General features: G+C 38.9%; 1 protein-coding gene across 1 annotated transcript; it reads left to right on the forward strand.

Annotated features, from left to right (window-relative positions):
• Positions 1-16: 16 nt before the first annotated feature.
• Serpinb2 (serpin family B member 2) lies at positions 17-9,989 on the forward strand. The gene is made up of 7 exons (XM_059281019.1): positions 17-184; positions 3,559-3,678; positions 5,633-5,761; positions 6,217-6,334; positions 6,614-6,756; positions 7,403-7,567; positions 9,009-9,989. Exons 1-7 carry the CDS (start codon positions 17-19, stop codon positions 9,411-9,413), a joined length of 1,248 nt encoding a protein of 415 aa, XP_059137002.1. The 3' UTR covers positions 9,414-9,989.
• Positions 9,990-10,376: the final 387 nt, after the last annotated feature.

Here is a 10,376-nt window from a genome sequence, read left to right on the forward strand (position 1 = left end):
CTTCTAGAGAGAAGCAATGGAAGAGCTTTCCACAGCAAACACCATGTTTGCCCTCAGTACCCTCAAGTATATAGAAAAAACAAACTCTGCCCAGAACATCTTTTTCTCTCCGTGGAGCATCTCATCCACCTTGGCCATAGTTTTCCTCGGTGCCAGGGGCGACACTGAGCAGCAGATGGCTAATGTAAGTTTGCTTTAAACCTCACATCGGATCCAATGTTTTTTGAATTGAACTGTAGGCTTGTTCTTGTTTTGTGCTCAGGTCATCTTGACTCTGAGAAAGCAGGGATGGTGGCATGATTGTCATCACGACGCAGGTTCTGTAAGTTTAAACCTGTAAAATGTCTGAATCAGGAAACTCCTCTGCTGCAGATAGCAGAAGGATGTCAGCATTTCTACAAGGATGAAAATAGCAGCTGTCAGAATCTTCATTTAATTCAGATCATGCTCAGACTTTGCAAAGCAGGTGTTTTGTGTGCTCCCCTTCACTTGGTTTCAAGCCAAATATCATTATACAGATGAGAACACTGGCAACCTGTTCCCAAGAGCACTATGGTCTCCTAACTTCCAGCTGAGGCTCCCTCTTAACTTCCAGCTGAGGCTCCCCACTGTGGGTGGAGTTTGTTCCCTTTCTTATAAAGAATGTCTCCTGATGGTCTCAAGCCAGGGTCACAAAGAAGGAAAAAGCACTGTGGCTTTGGTGAGCATACTCACAGAAATACATACATAGATATGTCTTTAATGGGCTTCCCCACATTGTCCACTATGAAGCTGTGTCTACACAGTGGGGCTGGACATTATAGATAGCCAGTCTTCAAAATCAATGTGGACAGCATGTGAAGCACTATTGCCAGGGATTTATGTGTCAAAGTTTTGTCTTCTTTCCTTGATGAATGGACAGAGATTCACACAGGGGACCCTTCTCCAGACTTTAGAACTACTTAAACTATATACTGCAGTACACCTAAAGATTCATACAAAGTGTTACAATTTCTCATGATCCTGTTACTTGCTAGGTCAGAGACCTGAATGTGGAAATCATATAATTAAAATTTCATTGCATCCATATGCATGCAAATATTAAGAATGTATGCTTTGAGTTCAAGCGCGCATTGTGCTTTCAGTCACACCAAATTGCCACTGGCTCCTTCCTGCTTTCCCACGAGAACTGTGTCTGAGCATAAATACGTTCTTCTCAGGAACATGGTGACCCTCTCAGGGAAGCCTCTTTTCAAGTACACAGTTTCACACAGACAACACGAGCCAGCAGGTCAGGAGGGGAACAGGTTCCTCTCTGCGCCAGTGTCGGTTTAAACATCACGTCTTACAACAAAACTCAGTTGTTCAACCCTGATGGCAGAGGTTGTGTCACACTTCTTCCTCTCTACTGTCTTCGCCTTGAAAACCCTAGCAAACCGCGTGTTACAAAACCGTAGAAAGCGTTAGTGCTCTCAACTTCCAAACGTAAGGGGCCAGGAGGTGCGATACAGCTAAGAGTAGAAGTCTCAGGTGAAGTGCTCGGGGTTAAAACAATTTTGATACTAAATGGAAAGTTCTCCTAGTGGTCACTCTAGACAGAGACAGGTTTCCTGAATCAAGAAAGTTGTTTCAGTATGTGGGACCATGCAATTTTCTTATAACTCTGTTGCATGAAGAGAATTAAAAATTCAAGTGCTAACTTGATTGGTTTCTAAATAAAAAGAAATAAAAATTTCTTTAGATTAGAGAAGAAGCATAGGCTGTAACAACAGCGTGGTGTTTCCTGCCTCTCTCCTAGATTAAACAATGGAAGACTTTCATGTGGTAAATGTTGTCGTTGCCCTCAGCTGTGTATGAAGGCATTAAAATCCTCTGAGTCTCATTTCTCATCTACAAAATGGAAAGAACCGCCTATAACTTACAAGGCAGCAGTGAAGATGAGAGAATGTGTGAGGCATCTAGAAAAAGTAATTAGAGTAATAGGCAATTCTTATTAATTCTGACTATAATTCCTAAATGACCTTTCTGAAAACCTCTCAGGAACTTACATCACTCAGCATCCTGTCACATGGATGCAATGATTATCATATTCATTTTACAAACAAGAAAACTAGGACATCAGTTAAGAAATGGTAAGCTGGATGATGCAATATTGTTATAACAGAAGGAGGAAACAGAATAGAATGGGTAAACCCCTAGAGAGCCAGAACTACAGGAAATCACTGTGTAGGCAAGAGATGCCTGCCATGCTGTGCTTAGTATGAGCCTGTGGTCCTGTCCCAGCCAGGCTGCCTCTTTGGACCTCTGCACAGGCCAGAGTCACCTCACATTCCCATTTTAAAGAGACACCACTCCCACTGAGGTTTTCTGGGATTCAGGGGGCCTCTCTTCCTCTCCAGGAGAACCCCTGCTTAAGGGTCAATTGCTTTTGAAGGAAGGAAAACCAGAAATCTGTACAGGGCCCATGGCATATGATCTGGCAAGCAGAGAAAGGTCCCCAAATACCTACACTTTTCTTTCTAGTCTAGAAATTCACCAACTAGCTAGATATAGTTGCCTACTTCCTTACAGAGCTCCAGTTATGGGCCAATTTACAAGTTGGTTTCCTCTTCACCAAAGGCCTTAAAAGGAAGTGTTTAGGGTCAGAGGTTCCCAAAGACATTAGAGGTAGGGGCCCTATGAGTCTGAGTCTGGAAGAGTAAGCTGGGCTGGTGGCAGCTTGTGGAGAAGGGACCTGAGACAGCTTTACAGAAGTCAGTCTTTACCTACTGCCTTCACTGGGCTTTATGAAACTACGTACTCACAGTGTATCAAATACTTGTAAATTGCCCCCTGACATAGGTATTAATTTCTCTCTCTTTGCATATAGTGTGTGTGAATATCTTATCTGGGGTGATCCTTTTTACTATTAGGTTACTGATATTCATGTTAAAGCTCACTATGGCTTCTAACTTTCCTCGGCTTAAAATGTATTTATTAGGAAAGGCTACTTCAGAGAAGAGGAAATGAGTTAGTTCTATTACTTTCTTTAAAATATTAAAAATAAAAAATAAAAATACAGTATTAAAATAATGGTATTTTTCAAGAAAGTTTGTGGGCTGGATGGAATTTAGATGATTCAGGGTAGATTTTATAAATCATCTCATAATGACATTGATTTCTAAAATGTCCAGTGTAGGAGTTAGCATCAAGTACTTCATGGATGTTTATGACACAGAAAGTATGTCTGTGCTTATTTGCCACATACAAAGATGGAGAGCCAGACATAGTAGCCTCCAGAGCAGTGGTTCTCAACCTTCCTAATACCTCGGCCCTTTAATACAGTTCCTCATGCTATGGTGACCCCCCAACAATGAAGTTATTTTCTTTGCTTTTTCAAAACTATAATTTTGCTAGTTATGAATCATAATGCAAATATCTGTGTTTTCTGAGAGTCTCAGGTAACCCCCGTGAAAGGGTCGTTCGACCTCTAAAGGTTGCAACCCACAGAAACACTGATCTAGAGGTACCTGAGCCAACGGCTTGAAGTGAAGTAATTTTGCATAGCCATGTCATCACTCCTCCTGATTCTGACTGCAGGTGCTACACTTTAACGAAGTTGGTGGCTATGACATCACCACGGGAACCCCAGAGAACGTCAATGGCTGTGATTTCACACAGCAGATACAAAGGAAAAATTATCCTGATGCTGTTTTACAGGTACCTGGGCTGGTTCTTTATATCTCTTTTGTATTCTATCTCTAGCAGCTTCTTGACTCAAAGTCATCGTTTTGAACTGAGAAGCAATGTAGCAGAGTTCTCCCATTCGTAGGAAGAACACCCAGACTTAGTGCTGTGATAAATATGCTAAGGGCATCCAATAATGAGAAGCAGAGCCAGGACAGCATCCAGGCGTGGCAAAGTTTCAGCAATGGTTGTCCCTCAATCCTATCACGTTCTTCTTACATATGTATATAATATACATAATATTGTTTATATGTCAGAGTATTTATAGATAATAAATTATTTATTCTGAAAGTGTTCTTTGCTATGTTACAAGAATATTTGAATAAGTCCATAGGTATGGATGGAAATTTCACAAAGAAAAGATATTAAGATGTGGTAAAGCATAAACCTGGTTACTGCATGAGAATTGAATGAATATACCATGTGCTTACAATCTATCATCTACCTGTCAATAATCTATTATCTGTCTAGCTATCTATTACTTATTATCTACCTATTATCCATATGCATCTACCTACTACATACCTATCATCTATCTTTCATCTACCTATTAATTATCATCTATCTGCCTATATTTACCTATCTGTCATATCTATCTATCTATCTATCTATCTATCTATCTATCTATCTATCTATCTATCTATCATCTTGCTCTCATTCTCTGTTTCTATCACTCTATCATTTATTATCAACTTATTATCTGTCCATCCATCTGTCTCTATTATAGGTAGTAAATCTATTCAGCCATCTATCTATTATCTATTATACAAGGTAATACTTTTGTCCCATATGCTATCCCCTTAAAATCAGCTGCCTAGTTATATTAGGAAAACTGTGAAAGTGTAATCTATTGGTAACCAATTTACATGGTCATGCCCATGACTAGATTATGGGGACATGCCTCCTGAATCCTCTTTCCTGGTATACTGGTGGCTCACTCACCCATCACTTGGTGTTCTGTGGGATAGAGGAGGTAGAGAAAACCTATGTGATGTTTTCTGAAATACCAGAGATCTCTGTCTTGTACTCTAGCTCAGTTGCTATTGTGACTAAGTCTGTCTGTCATACCACTTACGGCCTCTATCTAAGCTTAGCATTTGATCTCTCATTTATTTTGTGAATTTTTAAAGCTCTGATCTTCTTCTACAGAGGTTACCTTGTAAAATGAGAACTTATTAAGGATATATAAATTTTGGTAACATTTCACTAGAGTTTCATTGATAACTTCACAACTGACAAGTAAAATTACACATATGCAGAGTGCATGAGGTAATGTATCTATAAATTGTGAAAGAATTACCACAATCAAAGAAACACATTGATCGCATATGCAGTCACTATGTGTGTGTTTGGGGGGAGATAAGTCCATTTAAATATATTTTTAATCACAAACTTCAAAAACAGTACAGTCTCACTCATTATACTCCTAATACTATGCTTTAGATCCTCTGAGTATATTCACTTTGCAAAATAATGAAATTTCCTTAGAAACACCAGAGTTTACAAACATCAAAGGAAACTGTCTTTCTTCCAGGCTGTGGGGTTCCTTATTTCTAATGAATACAATCTATAGACATAGTAGAAGTCTACAATAATTAAAATGTACTTTTATAGCCTTCCTGTGCCACATTTCTATACACGTTTCTGCTTTTTCGCCCCTGTGGGGCATTGAAACAAGCTTGACTTGACCTTGCTGTGTTGCCGTGGTGAGCCTTGAACTTAGTATACCCTGCCTCTCCTGGGGTCAAAGGGAGGAGCCTTCACTCCAATCTTTTTGAACAATATTCTCATAATTTTTTCCTCTAATGGATTAGAAAAACATGCATGGGAATAATATTTTACTGTTGTGGTGAGAGAATGTTATTGCATCAGGATTCTTTAGTTACTTGCACTGTGTTATAAGTGAAAAAATCATCTTTCTTTTCAGATACAAGCAAGAGAGAAAATCCATTCATCCTTCAAGTCTCTCAGCTCTGCAATCAACATGTGCTCAGGAGACTATTTATTGGAAAGTGCCAATAAGCTGTTTGGGGAGAAGTCTGCCAGATTCAAGGAAGTAAGTGAAGCTTGTCACTAGAAGGGCTGTTCCAACACCAGCAGTGAGGTCAGTTTCAAACCACTGCTCCGCAGTTCCTAGGAGCAGAAGCAGAACTGCCAGCGGGTTTTCAGGCTGGCCTCTGTTAGTCTCGGCCTTTCTGATGAAGGTGTTCCACGCGGAGATCAACACATTGTGACAGTGATGTGACTGCTCTCCCCAACGATATAACAGCTGTTCTCCTCTAGTGCCCCAGGCATACTTCTGTTCTTATTCAGCGTCTTTAAGGCAAAGGGCAGAGAGAGTTGGTGCGGGAGAGAACGTAGGGCTGGGCATCGTCGGGTCTCCACTCTCCCTGGTCATTTCACCTCCCACTCCCTCCATGTCTCCCTGTCTTTGTTGGAGCCTGTAAGTCACCACACCTCCCTTGTTCAACATATGCTGTGTGCAACATTGGGTGTTTTGTTATTTTAAAGGAATACATACAACTCTGTAAGAGATACTACTCTGCAGAGCCCGAGGCAGTCGACTTCCTGAAGTGTGCCGAGGAAGCTAGAATAAAAATCAACTCCTGGGTCAAGATGCAAACCAAAGGTAGACTTCTTTTTCTTCTCTTTTTTTCCCACATAGAAAACTTTGATGTTTCTTTGAAATCATCCTTGGATTTCACCCTCATTTCCTTAAAATGTGTCCAATCAATTCTCCTTCACCTCCTTCTGAGTTGAGTAAGTCTCAGACTACAAAAAAACTTTGGAAAACAATATAAAAAACTCCTCCAAATATTATAAAAATTTATACTTTATATGCAGTATTTATACAGTTTCTTTTATATTTTTTATTATAAAACCTAAGCATGAATTGTGTTCTCTGCAGGTGAAATTCCAAACCTGCTACCCAAAGGCTCTGTCGATGAAGACACCCAGATGGTACTGGTGAATGCTGTCTACTTCAAAGGAAAGTGGAAAACTCCATTTCAGAAGAAACTCAACCAGCTTTATCCTTTCCGAGTGAACTCGGTATGAAACAAAATGCATTTTTCTAGCATTATTTTAGAGCTTCAGCAAAGGATACAGAAAACTTAGAAACTGTTCATTGATTTTCTACAACTTGCTAGTTACAGCTTATGAATGCTGGGCATTGGCTCTTTCAAACTACTAAGTATCATTCAGTAATTCCTAAGAGGTCTGGATTGAAGTGAAGACCATGGCTTTATAATTTATGAGTATGCTTCATAATTCCACTTGCCTGGACTTAAATGTTGGCACTACACTTACACTATGACTTCATCTGTCATCCATTTGTTCTGTTTTTGATCTTTAAAGCTAGAATAATATCTAGTTCAAAAGGCTATTGTGGGTATTAGTAGAATTTATCTAACTTCCTTTTTCATTTTAGCATTACTAATTATTATTATTATGATGATGATGATGATGATTATAACTATTATTATATATCTTACTAAATATTGGTTATAAAGTAAAAAAAAAAAAAGCCGTTAAGTTTGAGGACCTTCTCTAAAAATATCCAAATAATTTGCTTTGTTGACTGAGGAAAATACATCTCCTTAGCACTGAGGCAGAAACAGTTAGTCTTTTAGTCTTGCTGTAAATCTCTTAAACATCTGAGAATTGACTTTCATATTTTACTTTTTAACAATATCAGCATGAGAGCATACCTGTTCAGATGATGTATCTACGTGAAAAGCTGAACATTGGATACATAAAGGACCTAAAGACTCAGATTCTAGAGCTTCCTTATATTGGAGATATCAGTATGTTCCTGATGCTTCCTGATGAGATTGATGATGCGTCCACTGGCTTGGAGCTGGTAATGCATTACATTTTCAACTGTTTTAAAATCTGGCAGCATATTATCCTTTACTCAAAATGAGCATCTGTGCCTTGAAAATAGTGTGTAATTTGTTGATAGAACATGTGCTATTTCACAAAATTTCAAAATCTTAAACTTACGATGTATTTGCTACCATCTTACAAAACTTGTCCTGTCCATTAAATTTTAAACATAGTAAAGTCATTTAGTTGCTTATTTTATTATGTTTTTTAATTGTTGAGATTATAATTACAACATCTCTCCCTTCTCTTTCCTCCCATCAAACCTCCCTTATACCCTTTCTTGCTTTCTTTCAAACTCATGGCCTGTTTTTCATTAGTTATTTCACATGTTTATATACACATGTATACAAATATGTAGTCTTAACTACAGCCTGCTCAGCCTATATAATGTTACTTGTATGTATGTTTTCAGGGCGAACCACTTGGTATTAGATGACCAGTCGGTGTGTTCTTCCTTGAAGAAGATCACATCTGTCACTCTCAGGGTTCTCTAGTTGTCTGTAGTTCTTTGTGTGGGGTTGAGGACTCATGTTCTTTTGGATTCTTTCTGTGTTTTACTAATTGCTTGAGAATCTCATACATGGATGCCATTGCCTTGATAAGATTCAGTACTTACCCTCTGTCCTTCGACTCCTTCCAAACCCTCTCAGCACTTGAACCTTACTGAGTCCACTATGTGCTGACAGAATGTGTGTGTGTGGATATAAGACTATGCCCTGGAACACGGACAACCTGTTAGGAGCCCTATTCATGAAGAAAACCAACTCTCCCTCCCGTAGTAGCCATCAGTATTTTTTGGATAGCAAGGCCATTGCACACATCAATTCACAGAATCATAACACAAACCCTGCAAAAGATCAAGACAGCCAAAATAAGCGTATGTATAGAGAGGGGCTCATGAAGCCCCACCTCTGATAGAGCAGTAATTGGCAATAATATGAATATGTATTTTGAGGTAGGGTCTCACTATGTAGTGCAGGCTGGCCAGGAATTCACTTCTGTAGTCCAGAATGGTCTTGAACTCACAGAGGTCCACCTACTTCTGCCTCCAGGGTGCAATAATTGAAGCCATGCACCACACACTCAGCTTTGCAACTGATTTTTTAAATGTTATTTATTATCATTTTTATGCTTATGGCTGTCTTGACTGCATGAATGTCTGATTATCACATGTATGCAATGTCCATGGAGGCCAGAAAAAAGCATTGAATCCCCTGGGACTGGAACTACTTAAGGTTGTGAGCTACCATGTGGGTGCTTGGAGTCAATTCTGGGTCCCCTGGAAGAGTAACCATTGCTTCTAACCACTGAGCCATCTTTCCAGCTTCTTGGCAATTGATGTTTATCATTAGACTTTGAATTACCTTTCCTTCTTTCTCAAATTCACTTTTTTATTTGTTCTTTATGCTTCGCAGCTGGAAAGTGAAATAAACTTTGATAAATTCAACAAGTGGATCAGTAAAGACACAATGGCTGAAGATGACGTTGAGGTCTACATTCCTCAGTTCAAATTAGAACAACATTATGAACTCAAATCCATTCTGAGAAGCATGGGCATGGAGGATGCCTTCAATAAGAACAAGGCCAACTTCTCAGGAATGTCCCAGAGGAATGACCTTTTTCTTTCTGAGGTGTTCCATCAAGCCACAGTGGACGTCAACGAGGAGGGCACTGTAGCTACTGGTGGCACTGGGGCAGTTATGACAGGGAGAACTGGTCACGGAGGCCCACAGTTTGTGGCAGATCATCCCTTTACTTTCTTTATCATTCACAAAGGTACTAACGTGATATTATTTTGTGGTAGACTCTCCTCACCTTAAAAGGGAAGACCTTATTTATAAATTGTATTTTGTAGCATAAACTATAAGTCTCAGAATTGTTTCTGCAAGTGCCAAAAGTTTAGAGACTCTGTTACACATTTCTGTACTTCTGCTGTATACTAAGTATAAACTCAAAAGTAACTGTGCTACTGCCAATGATGCTTACAGACAAGTCTATTAATTACTTTGTTTACTAAAACCAGATAATGTCTATTTGTTCATCCTCATTATTGCTTTGTCTGTATAGCTGTAGTTTTTACAGTGTTATTTATTATTTATATAATGGTAGTTTTACAAATTATTGTCCTCTGTCTAAAGAAACTAACACTGAAGACAGGTGATCAGACAATTTTCTATTTGAAGAAAAGCAACCATTTGATCTAATAATGAAGCAAAAATGGGAGTCCTTACATGCTCTCCCCAAATAACTATCCAAACAAAAGCACTTATATTTCTATCCTTGTATGTCATATGTGTGTCTGCAACTCATCTGTAATTAGGAATATGTAATAAGTAAGCAGCTTACTTACCCACAGTTATTTATTGTTCTCTATTAGTTATGTAGAGCACATTACTTATCAGTCCTCGTTTGTTAGTCTTCTTTCCATTACTGTAACAAAATGCCTGAGATAATAAAGTCTAAAGATTTATTTTGTCTTATTTTAGAAGTTTTAGTCCAAGGTTGGTAGGATGGTTATTTTCGTGCCTGTGGTAAAACAGTAGACTGTGGTAGAACGTGTGGGAAACAGTGTTGTTCACTTCAAGGATGTGATACAGAGGAGGAAAAGAGACTAGTACCCCTAAGCCCTTATGACCAGAGATCTTGACTCTACATCAGGCTCTGCCTCTTAAATGTTTCCACTACCTTCTAATAGCATCAGTCAGTGGACCAAACCTTTAATGCATGGGACTTTTGGAGACATTCCATATCCAATCTCTAGCACTTCAATTCCCAGGAGCTAA

The sequence above is a fragment of the Peromyscus eremicus genome, chromosome 15 (assembly GCF_949786415.1).
Source record: "Peromyscus eremicus chromosome 15, PerEre_H2_v1, whole genome shotgun sequence".
Lineage (NCBI taxonomy): Eukaryota > Metazoa > Chordata > Mammalia > Rodentia > Cricetidae > Peromyscus > Peromyscus eremicus.